The sequence below is a fragment of the Hibiscus syriacus genome, unplaced genomic scaffold (assembly GCF_006381635.1).
Source record: "Hibiscus syriacus cultivar Baekdansim isolate YM2019G1 unplaced genomic scaffold, ASM638163v2 tig00111276_pilon, whole genome shotgun sequence".
Lineage (NCBI taxonomy): Eukaryota > Viridiplantae > Streptophyta > Magnoliopsida > Malvales > Malvaceae > Hibiscus > Hibiscus syriacus.
In genome coordinates, this window is record NW_024063043.1 from 861,735 (window position 1) to 877,231 (window position 15,497).

General features: G+C 36.9%; 1 protein-coding gene and 1 pseudogene across 1 annotated transcript; one reads left to right on the top strand and one right to left on the bottom strand.

Annotated features, from left to right (window-relative positions):
* The first annotated feature begins 300 nt into the window (after window positions 1-300).
* Window positions 301-1,259, top strand: LOC120157792 (probable acetyltransferase NATA1-like). Its single transcript, XM_039168813.1, has one exon. It carries the CDS (start codon window positions 383-385, stop codon window positions 1,088-1,090), a length of 708 nt encoding a protein of 235 aa, XP_039024744.1. The 5' UTR covers window positions 301-382; the 3' UTR covers window positions 1,091-1,259.
* A 323-nt stretch (window positions 1,260-1,582) lies between these two features.
* The window catches only part of LOC120157840, a 37,177-nt pseudogene continuing 23,262 nt past the window's right edge, over window positions 1,583-15,497 (bottom strand).

A 15,497-nucleotide genomic window follows, 5' to 3' on the forward strand; every position in this document is an offset into this window, starting at 1 on the left:
ATTTATTTTTAATATTTTTAGTTGAATTAAAAATATTATAAAGAATAATATTTTTATTATAAACTAAAAATATTAATTTTTTAATATTTTTAATTACGTATTTATTTAATTTTAATTTATGTTCACATCCTTTAAACATTTCACAAATTTTGGTGTTACGGGTGAGTTACATTTATCCTCTCATGTATATTAAAAAGAGGAAGAAAAAAAAACTCCTGAGAAAAAACACCCTCCCATTTCTACACAAATTACATTTCTACCACAAATACCCCACCTATAAATACCTTTTCGACCACCAACTCCACCCTCCATTCCCCACATCGCGTTCTCTAGAGCTACTAAATTTCACTTCTCTTTTAACTCGCAAACACCTTCAAGTCAAATGGCCGCCGCAGCTCCACCGCCGCCACCATCCGATGTTCCAGAACCACGCATGGCACCACCGGAAACAACCCCGATAGGCCACCCTGTGTTCACCAGGATCCGCCTAGCCACCCCTTTGGACGTCCCTTTCATCCACAAACTAATCCACCAAATGGCCGTCTTTGAAAAGCTGACCCACCTCTTCTCCGCCACGGAGTCATCCCTCTCTTCCACCCTCTTCCTCTCCCCTCCTTTCCAGTCCTTCACGATTTTCCTCCTCGAACTTTCCTCTTCCCCTATTCCTCCACTCCTTTCCCCTTCCCCTTCTTTTACCCCCGTAGAGAAAACTTTCTACTTCGACCTGGCCTTGAACGACCCTGAAAAGGATGCCTTTTCGGTTCATTACGGGAGTGATCAAGTTGTAATCGCTGGGTTCGTTTTGTTCTTTCCCAACTACTCGACATTTCTAGGGAAACCAGGGTTTTATGTTGAGGATTTGTTCGTCAGGGAATGTTACCGGGGGAAAGGGTTTGGGAGAATGTTGCTGTCGGCGGTGGCGAAACAGGCCGTGAAAATGGGGTACGGGAGAGTTGAATGGGTGGTCTTGGATTGGAATGTAAATGCCATCAAGTTTTATGAACAAATGGGTGCTCAAATTTTGCCTGAATGGAGGATTTGCAGGCTTACCGGTGATTCTCTTCAAGCTTACCAGAATGCCAATGTTTAGCTGTTTTATGTGAGCTTTAAGAAAGTTAAAAAAGGGTTCCCCCCCCCCCCTTTAGTTGGATTCTCAGTTAGCCAAAGACTGAAATTTTATCTTCAGAAGTTTCGTTTTTTTAAATGAGATTTGTATTTTGCTTGTTTCAGAAGATGAAAAATGATGGATTTGTATGTTATTGTGGTGTAGATTTACTGTTTTCTTTTGTCATCTGCTTTTTTAAATGAAATACGGATCAATTCCGCAGTTTTATCGGATTGAACTTTTATTATTATAAAATTAGTTTAAATATTTCAAAAAAGAAATCAAAAAAATTGTGAGTAATTTCGACAAGGATTGCCATAGCACAAACGACAGAAAACATAAGATGAGGAGGATCTTCCACTCCTAATAGCATTCAAATGATTGGGAAATGCCAATCTACAAAAGGATCAGTTTAGTCCTAAGCTATGTCTAATCAGAATCTTCCAGTTTGTACATGTTTCCGTTAGACCTGTTACGGCCCCGGAACCCATATCCTGGTGCATTACAGATGAAACCCAACTATAATGACAAACTTTCAGGCCGAAGAGTTCATGTAATGCCCGGTTTTCCGTCTATACCGACTATAGTCAGACACAAACTTGAAAGAAAGGCCGCAACCTTCAACCTTGCACTGATATGGGAGTTCTCCGGTATGCACCCGTATATGCTCGATCCTCGCCCATGCCCACTTGAATGACATGGAACAACCCTTCCATGGGCACTTGAGGGGCCTATCATCATCATGGACTCGTTGATGAAGGATTGCATATTTGTGGGAACGGAATTTCTTACCACAGCCATCGTATGAGCACCAATTCCGTTTGTGCAACCTCAACTCATCCTTTGTCTCGAAACTCATATGGCAGCCTACAAGGTCACATCCATGAGACCCATTTTCCATTTTCCATTTTCTTCTTACTCTGGGTATGAACTGAAGGCTTTCTCATATCTTTTGTTGGCAGCCTCTCAGAAGATGCTTTACCTGCATTAAGACCGCTGGTAGCATCTTTCCGAGCCCTCCGCCTTAACCCTTCACATGGACTTCTAATAAAGCCATCGCCGTCAACCTTTTCATGTGTTTACTCCAGTTCCGTCTTCCTCTTTCTTCCATACATAACACTTGATTTACAATCTGCCATAACAGACTCATGATCTCCATTCTCTTCCAACGAACAATCTCCGTTGCCATCATTTACATTCAAGGTAGTACCAGTCTCTCTAGCGATAGTTTTCTGATACAAAGAAACAGTTTCCTCATCTGCTGTTCCAGCAGCACACGGCTTGTCCTGAGAACTGCTATCTTGGTGAACCTCAGAGCAATCTTCTATCACCACGTGAGTAGGATGCTTTTCTTGGATTGGCAAATCGGAACCAGTTATAACTTCATCCCCAACGGTTCTTTTTGTAGCTTGCGTTTCTTGCAATACTTCATCATCTAAGGTCACATCAGTATGCCAATCTTCTTCGGCACGAGGATTCTTGGGAATTGGGGAATATTTTTCAACAGAGGTTAGAAGACTGATCAATGCCCCCTTCCTTGCTCGCATTAATCTGGATTTCCTGCTTCTGTGCTTTATTCTCGTAAGTTATACCATCAAAAGAATCTGCTGCAACACTGGGCTCCTTCTGATCTTCAGATCTTAACATCGCCTTGTAGTTATTTTTGCTGGTAGATTCAGTTTCTTGCTGCACTTCGTTCTCAGATGTCATACATGAGTTTATGGAAAACTTTTGAATAGTTATGTCCTCCAATCCTTTATCAAATGTTCCATTACATCGCTGAGCAGATCTTGAACTTGCTGAATTACCAAGATTCATCAAACCGTAACCGGAAGCCAGTTTCTCAACCTGTCCTTCAGAAAGTGAATTGCAGACCTGGGTACCAGTGGCAGTGTTCTCCACATATCTTTCATGATCCACAGAAATGCAGTGTTTAGAACACTCGGCGGCAGGAAAAATCTCATCACTCGCAATGTTACTCTCCGTGAGCTTGATCTCGCATTCCTTTTGAAAACTAGCACAGGCTGTCAAACTCCGAGTTTCATGGTCCAGATCCAATTCCTCCAAAATTTTATTCTGGTCCTTTTGTACCACTGAGGTAGTCAGGACCTCAAGTTGAGTCCGAATTGACTCACTTCTGGTATTTATCTTGGATTTATTTCCACCATGTTCATCAAGAAGTTGACTTGAAGCAGCCAGATCTTCTTTTGGCAGGTCATTCTTCAACGGTTCACTGACCCCACCAGCTCCAGTTGAAAAATCCGGTTTTCTTTTCTTCCTTCTTGAATACTGAATAATTTTCAGCCCATATTTAGAGATGTTGCTATCAAGTTTTTCCACCAATATTTCATCTACTTCCATTTCAACACTTTCATGTGGTTTAGACGGTGATGGATGGTCTAACTTGCCTTTGGAACGGTATTTTCTCGACTTCCATTTGTCGTTCAATAACTCCGAACTGCTGTACTTGTCATTGAAAAGACCACTCAATGGCAGCGCATGCTGAACTTGCTTAAATGGAGAGTTCTTTTGAACTTTGACACAGTACCGCAAGTTAACACCAAGTTCGGTCGTCCAGTCTTCCTGAATTTGATCATGTTCATCATCAATCGCAAAATTGATCAAATTCAGATCCTCCTCGGATGAGGAATCTAGTGGAACATCATTAAAATTGAAAGGGATACCAATAGCGTCCGCAACAGGTATTGCTTGTGCCTTTATTTTCTGATAATCTAACAGATCAGAGAATAGATGTTAAGAACTAATTCAAAACTACAACACAAGCAAATATATGAAATGATTGAATAGTAGATAGTAGAAAATAGCTAAATACTACAGACCTATGTTAACTCAGATTTGAGTGTTTCAGATACGGGTACGAATCCAACAGGGATGGGTTCAAATTTTAATAAATTTTCATGTATTTGGAGGATCTTTAGAAGATCATATTTCCATACTCGTGTCCAAATATGATTTGGAAACAGATGTTGGGAATGGATACTTGCCCCCCACAGGTTTGCTTTTCTTTTCTACTTTTTGATCGGTTGTTGATAACAGGAGGAATGTCGCCTAAATACAGATAAACTGATCTGATGTATAGAATAAAGGGGGCAGATAGATCTAAAGTCCATCTTACCTGAATGGCAAATTACCAGCATTTTCGCTCCACCTTTGGACTGCAAAAGCTCATCAACTTGAACAGCATGCTCCAGGCAGAAAATCCGAGGTCTCAGATATTTGTTACAGGTGTTCCATCCTTCGTAAATCTTAGTTATTGATGGAAATGGTGAATCCAGGCAGAAAATCCGAGGTCTCAGATATTTGTTACAGGTGTTCTATCCTTCGGAAACCTTAGTTATTGATGGAAATGGTGAATCCTTGGAAGGAAGTGATAGATCCACATGATTAAAATTGTCTGCAGAACAAAGCACGAGATTTACATTAATACTCATTTCAGAAACCCGAAAATATGGTGAATCAAACTTCTTCGGTTCAAAGCAACATAGGTTCCAACCTCCCAGTTTATGGCAACAGATATTTAACTTGCAGGAAAATAATCCAACCATGTGACAGTTTGAGTGATGAACAACATGAAGTCAAAAATGAATTGATGATACAATTGAGAAACAAAAATTTATTAGAAAGGGGTCCCATACCCGAAATTGATCCCTCAACAGGGCAAGAATGGATATTGTTAGGTTTCAAGACTGTCGGACTTTGACATGAAAGATGATTCGCAGGTATAAGTTCCATAGTTGCTCCCTCACATGGTTGTACCACGGACATAAATGGATAGCCTAAAATTCCGCAGGCCACACAAGCCAATGTCCCCGAATCAACTTGTAAATCACATGTCAAATCGTCATCATTAGAATATAAATAATTCAGATTTTCCATGTAGAAGCTCATCTCATCTAAGAGATTCTTTTGATTAGATTTATCTTCACTGTGAATGTCGGAAACATTTTCTTGCAGCATTGTAGAATCTGTAGCAGTTCCGCTGGGCAATTCTGAATCTTTTCTCACACAAGGAAGTAACAAAGGGTCCCACATTATTGCACGATAAGTCGATTCACTTTTTAGAAGAAGAGATAACAATTTATTTTCGGTTAACAAATCTTCTATAAAAGCCTTCTTTATTAACAAATCTCGTTCTTCCTTCAACCGATCTCTCAGACGAGAACTGCGAGCACCAGGTAGCAAGGATCGTGGTATCCTGGAATGGAAACGAATTAACTGAAACATACTTGAGAAACAACTAAACAGCTCAATAGATATTATTACAACTAAATTTTAGAAAATAATGTAAAGAACTACAAAGATTTATGTAGAACTCTATGTTCATTAAGCTTGATATTCAAAAAAAAAAAAAAAAAAAACAGATGGCATAATTGGTGAGTTACGGATTAACTTCAGTTGATTAAAGAACAGAAATAATGCCATGATTTTGGTAGCAGATTGTTCTAGAAACTAAAAACACAGTTCATTTTGTATCAAAATTTGATATAAAAGAATAAACTAACTGCAAAAACAAAGATGGCATAATTGGTGAGTTATTAGGGATTAACTGCAGGTGATTAAACCATATAAACGAAAATGATGCCATAATTATTGTTACAGATATTCTAAAAACTAAAAACATGGGTGTCAACCATAAGGAGTCAACAAATAAAGTGTCAGATCAACATGGTATATTACTATACTGAGCCTTAAATTTATTAAATTTAAATTAGAAACAGAAACAGCGGCCTGAAGTGCCAAATCCTAGCCTTGTCAAGGACTTCAGGCCTATATCATGCTGCACAGTGATATATAAGACCATTACAAGGATTTTAGTGAGACGATTGTCTACTGTGTTCCCTAGCATGGTTTTAAAGAATCAAACTGCTTTTGTTAAAGGTAGGAGTATAGTGGATAATACCCTCCTTGCCCAAGAGGTTGTTAGGGGCTATAGTAGAAAGAACATTTCCCCTAGATGTGCCTTGAAGTTGGATCTACAGAAAGCGTTTGATTCTCTCAATTGGGATTTCTTAGTTGTTGTTCTCACTGCTCTTGGCCTTCCTGCTAGATTTATTAGCTGGATTTATGCTTGTTTTACCAAGCCTAGCTATTCGATTGTAATAAATGGTAGTTTAGTTGGTTATTTTAGGGGGGCTCGTGGTGTTAGGCAAGGTGACCCCCTTTCACCTTATCTCTTTGTGCTTGCCATGAATGTATTATCAAATCTATTGAACCTGGCTGCTCTTAAGGGGATTTTCAATTATCATCCCAAGTGTAAAAGGATTGGTTTAACCCATCTTTGCTTTGCGGATGATCTCCTCATCTTTTGCAAGCCCTCTGTTGACTCTATTAGTGGTGTCAAAGCTGTTCTGGAAGTTTTCTATCTCATGTCTGGGTTGAAGCTCAATATTAACAAAAGTGAGATTTTTGTAGCGGGGTTAACTACTGCTCAATGCACTGCCATCAGTGAGGGCACTGGTTTTAAATTAGGCAAATTCCCTGTTCGCTACTTAGGAATTCCTTTGGTGACTAAGTAGCTCACGGAGAGAGACTGCCTTAGTCTCATTGATAAAATCAGAGCTAGGTTGACCTTGTGGGAAAATAAACATTTGAGTTTTGCTGGCAGGCTCCAGTTAGTGCGTTCTGTTTTGTTCAGCCTAACTAATTATTGGTGTAGGCAAGTTATGCTTCCTCGGGGGGTAATCAAGAAAGTTGAGCAGTTATGCTCTCGGTATTTCTAGAAGGGTGCTGATCTTCCTGCTAAGGGAGCTAGGGTGAGCTGGAGACAGATCTGTCTTCCAAAGTCTGAAGGGGGCCTTGGTGTTATTGATATACAAGGATGGAATAGGGCTTGTTCTGTGAGGTTGATTCAAAACTTATTGGCTGATGAGGGTTCCTTGTGGGTGGCTTGGACTCGGTCTTATGTTATTAAAAATGCATATTTTTGGCATATGGTTCCTCCTACTGATGCTAGCTAGAATTTCAAAAAGCTGTTGAAGATGAGACATTCGGTTAATCATCTCTTTGTTAACCGTGATTGTGCCCTCAGTACTAGGCAGATATAGGAGGACTTGCGCATCGTGGCTCCAAAGGTTGCTTGGCATCATTTGGTTTGGTTTTCCGGGCGCATCCCTAAGCACAACATAATTCTGTGGATGGCCATTTTGGATAGGCTTCCCACCCGGGTTAGACTGATGCGAATGAGACTAGTAATAGAGAATGATCGATGTCTCTTCTGTGATTTGGTGCCTGAGACTAGAAAACACATTTTCTTTGAATGTGATTATGCTAAAAGCCTGTGGAAGGCCATCTTTATGCTTTGTGGAGTTAACCGAAGAGTAAGCCACTGGGAAGGCGAGCTTTCATGGGCTGCTCACTGCCTTAAAGGAAAGTCCCTTCTCACGAGAGTGTTTAAGCTTGCTTTGACAAGCTATGTGTATGTCATATGGAGAGAAAGGAACAACAGACTGTATGGTGGATTGCTTAGGCCGATGAGTGATATCCTGCTGAGCATTAAAACTGATATCCAAATTCGACTCGATGGTTGGCCAATTAACAGAAGTGACTCTAGGAACATTGCCCTTTGTGTTAGCTGGGGTATTTCATAATTGTGATGTTGTTTTCTCTGTTCCTTGTTAGCCTTTGTTTAGCCTTTGTTTTGCATCTGTTCTCTTTGGTAATGCTTTGCTATTAGATGGATGATATGTTGTAATGAGTTGATTTTTTTTTTGTAATAAAATTTTGTTTTCTTGGATAATGAAATTGATTATTCAAAAAAAAGAAAAAGAAACAGCTGCCTGTAGGCCCACTGTTTCTGTTCTTGACATGTTATCTCCACCGGACAACCCTCATTCGTTAAGCTACGAAATATCGTTACTATAAATCTTCATAGCACCAGGTTTCCACACTAACAGGTGGCATGACTTGGTCCATTCTTGGCTTAAATTAATAAAAACTGACCTTGACAAAAAGGACATGATCAAAAGGTATAACAGCTGGTGATGAGAAAGCATTGGAAGATAGTTCATAGCCGCTCTACGCACAGCTAGGGTTGTGCAAATTTGGGTGTCCGGATTTTCGGGTATCCGGAATATTTGGGTCGGTAATTTTTCGGTCTGTGTCTCATCTGAATGTTTCGGGTATCTGATACCCGGATTTTTTTTTCAAATTATTAAATTAAAAAAACACACAAATTTAAATGTTTGAAATTTTAAATTACACAGTCCAACATTCAAACACAAAATTTAAAAGTTCGAAATACAAAATTGATACTATGATAAAAATTATTTGAAATGTAAAATTTTTAAATCTAAACTAATTTAATAAGAATACTTAGAATAAATATTGATAATATAAATATATGATAATAAAAACATGTTAGTATAGTTACATGTATGAGATAAAGTGCATAATACGTGTAGTGATTGTTGATATGTTTATTAAATTATGAACATGCCAGCTTTGTTAATTTAACTACTATGAATTGATTTAACTTGTCTTTTTGTCTATATGTTACATGTACATATTATAAATACTATATGATAAATTGATAATGTTATTATATAATATTTGAACTAAATGATATATTTTAATCATTTTTAATGTGAAAAGTTATAAGACTATAAGTATTTTATAAATTAAATATATATATAAAATTTAAAAACAAACTTAACCGGGCCCGGAAAAATTAATTTTGGTGACTCGGGCCCGACCCGGAAAATATCGGGTCGGGTAGTTTTTTTAAGAAAAATACCCGATTTTTTTAGATCCTAATCGGCGGGTCGGATAAAGTCAACCAGGTCGGATATTTTTACACACCCCTACACACAGCAGCTTCCTTAGCGACTTGAAGCCACTGTGGAGTTCCAAAGTTTGCAGCTTCCCCGCAATTAAAACCTGTTTAGTAAAACAATTGACCATGACAATTGATGAGAATTAGAATAAGCGAGCAAAGTCTACTGTAAATGTATGTTCAATTTTTTCCCCACAGATTTCAATGTATTTGGAGGGTTCAGGGAGGATCACATCTCCATAAATATTTTCGGATATGCACTGGACATTGGTACTTCCAAAACAATGAAGTGAAGCAACATTGTCTGAGACAAAATTCAGATGTGTCGGTTTATGAAATATCGATACACACGGATAACATCTTTTGGTCCTAATTCTAGTTCCCTGGTAAAAATCCAATACATCAAAAATCTTCTCCGATAAGAAGTCGGAACTCATTTTAAATAACTTCAAACACGCTCATTAATTAGATCACCAGCAGCAAGATCTTGATAACTAATGATAAATATATAACCTCATACCCGACCCAACCCAAATAAAAATGATTTGACAAGGAAATCCTTCCACGTCCCCTCCCTTATAGTTGTTCTCCCAAAGAAAGAAAAATTAAAAAGGAAAAAGATAACTATTATTATCGTAATTACGATAGTCATTAATTACCAAAACTGCCAGAGGAAGTGAGGTGTAATCGGGCCAAGCTCGAATAGTGGTCAGCTCAAGCTTGAGCTCGACCCATAACTCGGGGTTCGACCTCGACCGAACATCAAATTCTAAGATCAAGATCAGCTCAAGGTATAATCGAACAACTCAAGCTCGACCAAGCTCAATTACTAATCTTCTTATTCAAACTCAAAATTGAGCTTGATTAAGCCAAGATAGAAATTGTCGAGACGTTTCTCTGCCCGGGAACGAAAAAACAAATAGTACACCTAAGTGTAATTGTCTCGAAAAAGCAAGTGTTTTTTTTTCCTTGAATCAGATAAAACACTATTTTGAGAAGTCGCCACCAATCATTTATTAAGGTGTTATTGGTCACTAAAATGTTATGTCATTTTAATAAAATTCCAGAGAATAATATTAAATTAACACAACAAGGGTCTAATTACCAGAAAATGAGTTCGGGAGTCAGTTACGTGTGGGGAAGGATTAGCATCCCACAACGCCCAAAATTAATACTGGTGTTTATTAATTAATGTCTTTGCAATAAAAATAATAAATTTATATTTAATTTTAATATATAATCCTATCGAAAAAAAAATTAGGCATATTATTTTATACCAACAACTATTCAAAATATCTCCCTAATCAATTAAGGAGATATTTTACAATTCATTGTTTAAAATAAAATAACCCAAATTTATGTAATACACTTAATGATTAAAACTTAAAAAATATCAAGATACTAGGTTACTAGTGCCAATATTATGTATTTTAGGTACTAAAATAAGAATAAAATAATAATATTATTAAAAATTAAAGATATCAAAATATGGTGATTAAATTGTAAAATAACAAAAGTAACATCACTAATTTGAAATATTATAAAAAATTGGATACTAGTAATGTAATTTAACCAAATTATTAATACGGGATTAAAAATATAAATTACTAAAATAATAGGGACTCAAATAGATATTTACCCTAAATATCTATAAGTATACTCACAATAACTAAAATATAACAAAACAAAATGTGAAAACCGAATTAAAATATGCAAAACTTGATTTCGGGACCAAAATAAAAGGTTTACAAATTACATGGATCGTAAGAGAGGTTTACCCATCTTCGAATTACACAAATAGGCCTTAACTCGGCCATTAAGGCCATTTCCCTCATTTCCCTCAAAATGCTTCTCTCACTTAGAGAGAAGCTCTCAACTCTCTCTAGAATTCCCTCACCGAAGGGAATTCGTCCCTGGTCGGCTGCCTATCATCGGCATCGACAGCCGCCGCCGACCACCACTCATGGTGGCCGAAATTTTGCAAACTCTTCCAAAACGTAGATCGTAGCACCCCTTACCCGAATCCAAGCCTCTTCTTTGCTAAAAGTTGGTAAATTGCCTAGATCTACAAGTTTACCTTCGGTTTTTCAACTTTCCGGCGACGTTGAGGACTCCTCGGTAAGTTTCTCTTTCTTTTCTTTTCTGTTTTTTGCTGGCTATTGGTTGCTCGTACCTCGTTTCAACCTTGCTATAAGTTTTTGTCTTTGTTTTCTCTCGTTCTCCCGTTGTTTTCTTACTCTCTCATCTGTTTCTCTGTTTTTTCATATATATGGTTGTTTTCTTCCTCTTGCTTGCAGGTTTGGCCTTTTATAGGCCTCAGAGACTCAGCCGAAATGATGATATTTTGGTGAGTCACCGGACCTACGGTGGTGACTCACCATAGACCGATATGTTGTGCGATCCTTGTTACTCTTCTAGAGCCTTCGGGAGAGCTCTAGTGAGGTGGTGGAGGCGTGGCAATCGTGGGTTGAAGAAGCTAGAGGCGGCAGCCGAAATAGGCCATAGGGTGTAATGAAACCTTAGGGTTTCAGCTGGATGATATGTGGACCGTTGATCTGCGTCTTGATCAGACGGTTGAGAGCTACTGGCGGCGCTAGAGAAGCAAGGAAAATCGTAGCTGCATTCAGGCCAATTTGGGCCTACTGTGTTATTAGGCTTTGGTTGATCTGGGCCTGGGCCTGGATATGCTTGGGTTTGGTTGTAATCGGGCCTAGATCTTGCTTTGTAATTGGGCCTTCAGGTCTTTTAATAAATTAATAATAATAGATAATAGTATATTAATATAATAAATATATTATATAAAAACGACACTCAGACGAAAACAATTGTCGACAGCTGCCATCTTTGCTTATTTTTATGTTAACAAGAATAGAGCAAAGATAAAAAGAAAAAAAGTTTACGTCGAGTGGACTTGATGTTTTGATGGGAAATTCATTCCACTACTCTTTCATGGAGATTGAATTTTGATCTGATCTTGATTCACTACTCTTCTGTGAAGGCTGGATGATTTACTTCACTACTCTTCCGTGAAGGTTAAAAATAACTAACTTCACTACTCTTCCGTGAATGTTGAAAATAACTAACTTCACTACTCTTCCGTGAAGGTTGAAAATGATGAACTTCACTACTCTTCCGTGAAGGTTGAAAAGGATGAACTTCACTACTCTTCCGTGAAGGTTGAAAATAACTAACTTCACTACTCTTTTGTGAAGGTTGAAAATAACTAACTTCACTACTCTTCCGTGAAGGTTGAAAATAACTAACTTCACTACTATTTCGTGAAGGTCTTATGAATAGCCCTAAGGACTTATCATCTTGCTCGAAAGACTGACAGATAACCCTAAGGTTTTACAAATTTACCCGAAGGTTTTACAAATTACTTGGAGGATTTACAAATGACCCGAAGGTTTTACAAATGAATGAGAAACTTTGAAAATCGTTTTCTCATTTTCAAAACAAATTGTTGGTTGGGCATGCCCAAAAAATAATGTTTCCTTTGTGGATTGCATACATCATATGTTTGTCTTTCCAAACATGACTCCTGTATTTGAGCCCTGAATTCTACCTTATACTTGTAAGGTATGTTTTCTGTATCTTTATGTGAAAATGTATTTATGCAAATGCAGTCAAATGTATTAATGAAATGCATGATCTTTTATGCAAATGATGTTCTTATGAATGCATGAATGTCGATTCAATTTTCATTTGATTCTAAAGTGGTGAATTCAATCGTCTTCCACTTGATCATTCCTTTTCAAGGCTTATTTCAAACATTAGTGTAGCAACTTATGCTATCAAACTTGTTTTTCTGAATAGTCATCTGGTCAACTTGCATTTTCATGTCTTCTTTTCCTCCATTTATATTAAAGTCTCAGAAGAACTATTTCATTTATGGAACTCTTTTCATACTCAGAATCATGACTTAATTGTCCCCATTTTATTTTTTTACAATACCGACTTTCTTTACATGAACTTGTGTAGAAATCCAATAAAGCTTTTCATCTTTGAAAAGAGTATATCATCTTTGCAGAGCATCGTGTTCTAATTTGACTCTTGAAACACATCACAAGGAGGATTTATCTTAATTCCTTTCATGTCTCCACATCTATTCAGATCTCGAACAAGGTTATTTGTACCATATTATGTAGAGATGTTTTAACAACAACCCATCGTTCAATCTTAATTGGCTTCACTAGTTTATTGTTGTTAAAATTTCAACTCCCTTTCTTTGGAAAGAAATTTTCATCATTTCTCACTTTTATCCTTGGGGTTGAAGACAAACTTCATCTTAAATCAACAACTGAGAATGCAACATTGGTTCAGCACCATAATTACTGGTTCGTAAAATATTCGACAACACATTCATCTTTTCATGTGGATTCTGTTCAAATTTATCATCCAAGGAAATCTTTGTATTTTGCTCAGAGTTTTTGTATTTCGTCATAAGGACATTAAAGAACAAAGCTTATTGGGAATATAAGTGGGATGCCTTAACTTGTCAGCATCAATGTAGGTGAAATCACCAAGATAATGCAACTGTCATTGTTTCACCATTTTCATTCTTCATACCTTACTGTCTTATTGGAAATATTTACTTAAATCAATGATCTTTCATAAGGATGATACGAGCTTTCAGCATGCCTCAACACTTGCTTCTTCTTGTTGTGAGCCTTCAAAATGCCCACTTGGATTATTTCTGACTGAAATGGGCTTTCAATATGCCCCAACATTTCGAGTTATAAGGCTTACTCTCAATGTCTGATTGATTTAAATCTCATGATCCTCACGAGGTCAAACTTTGATAGGTACTTGTAGCTTTATTCGTGCCCAAACTCTTAATCTTGAATGCTCTCATAGAAATGTCTGAGATATGTATCTCTTCTGAATGAGATGATCATCTTTTTCTTGACTGGTTGTTACAAAGGAAATGTTATAAGAGAGTGTTACAAGTTCAATTCTCAAGACTTTCTGGTTTCTTGGGCTACTTGCTTTCAAAAACGTGAAGTGCTTCATCATTCTGGCATTGCTCATTCTTTTTCTACAATAGAGGTAGATTATGTATCAACTTGCTTCAAGAACGTTTCTCATTTGAGACTGTAATGTTTGAGAATGTTTTCCCTCATTTCTTATCAAAGAATGAAAGAATTTTGTAAGATATTGCCTCTTACAGGTTAAGAATAGAATCAAATTGCAAGCATGAGTTCAAAGAATATCAAAATAATTAACATTTCTTTAATGTTTCAAAGTTATAGTTCTTTAACAAGTATCAAGATTTATGGGTTAGTTCCAGGTTGGCTTTCCTATTTTCTAAGGTTTCATCTTATTGAAGATGTCACTCATCTCTCACTCTTTGTGAAAATTATCACATGCCTCACTTTCTTGACTTGGTATTTTTAACCAGATGCGGACAAAATGACGCAACTAGCACAACCAGTTACTAGTCCTTCTAGAATACCTTTATTTCAGTTCTCTGAAATCTTTTATTTAACCAAAGCAGTGCGAAAATATCGGTCTAAAAACAAATTTTTTGTGTGCACGTGTGTGAAGTTTGATTATAACAGGTATTATTTAACAACTTCTTATTTAGTAACCTTTTGCCATTTTAGCTAGCTGAATTCAGCTTTATTAACATTAGCATTCATTGGGCTAGTTGAAACTTATCCATAAAGCCAAGACTATTAACCAATTGCTCTAGATGGACAGTTTTATTGCATATAATAATATGACATGGGTATACAACTCCAATTTCTTAATCTTGTTAAGAAAAACCTATTATAGTCTAGGTGTTTTGGTGGAATTCAGAAAATCTTATTGTTAGAGTTCAATTTCCAAGCAACTGACTTAGATCTATTTGTGAAAATTTCATCATCGAACATCATCAATAGAAAAGTAGTCTAGCCAGTTTTGTAATGTTACATAAAAGATGCCCCATGTTGTATGCTCCTATATGTAAATACCAAACCATTTATCTAATTCCTTATACTGGAGAAGGCTCTCTCATATTTTTAAGAGGGTACAGTGTTTGGGTATATTTTTTCTGAGGTAAGGTCAAGGTCCTTGTTTTACCAGTTTTCAATCTTGATACTTTGTCAAAGGTGTATAACTCTAACCATAAAGAGTTTTTAATCCAGTGATATTCAAAAACTACAAGATTGCAAAATTGATTCAATGCTCATAACCTTAAAAGCAACACAAATTTATTTATTACACAAAAAGGCGGAGAAAGGAAAAAAACATGTTCAAACAAGATGCTGAAAATGAAAGGTACTATAGTGGTAGATAACAACTTCCATTTTTTTATCTAACTGCCCCATTACTCCTTAGATGTTGGGTGTGTAATCAGACCAGAATCTTTGTCCTTATTTACCCTACATTTCTTAATAATTTCTTGGGTAACTTCTTTGGATAAACCTTTAGATGTACAAATCTCTGCTTTCCCCTTATCAGTCATTTGGTCAAATCCCATCATCATCTTTTCCTTCATTGACTGGAAATTGGGTTCAAATTTAGTTCCAGAATAATTTTCCTTGGTGATGAAATTTTTGACCTGGTTTTGAACGCTCATGATGGTTGGGGTAGCATTTAATAGATTCTCTAAGT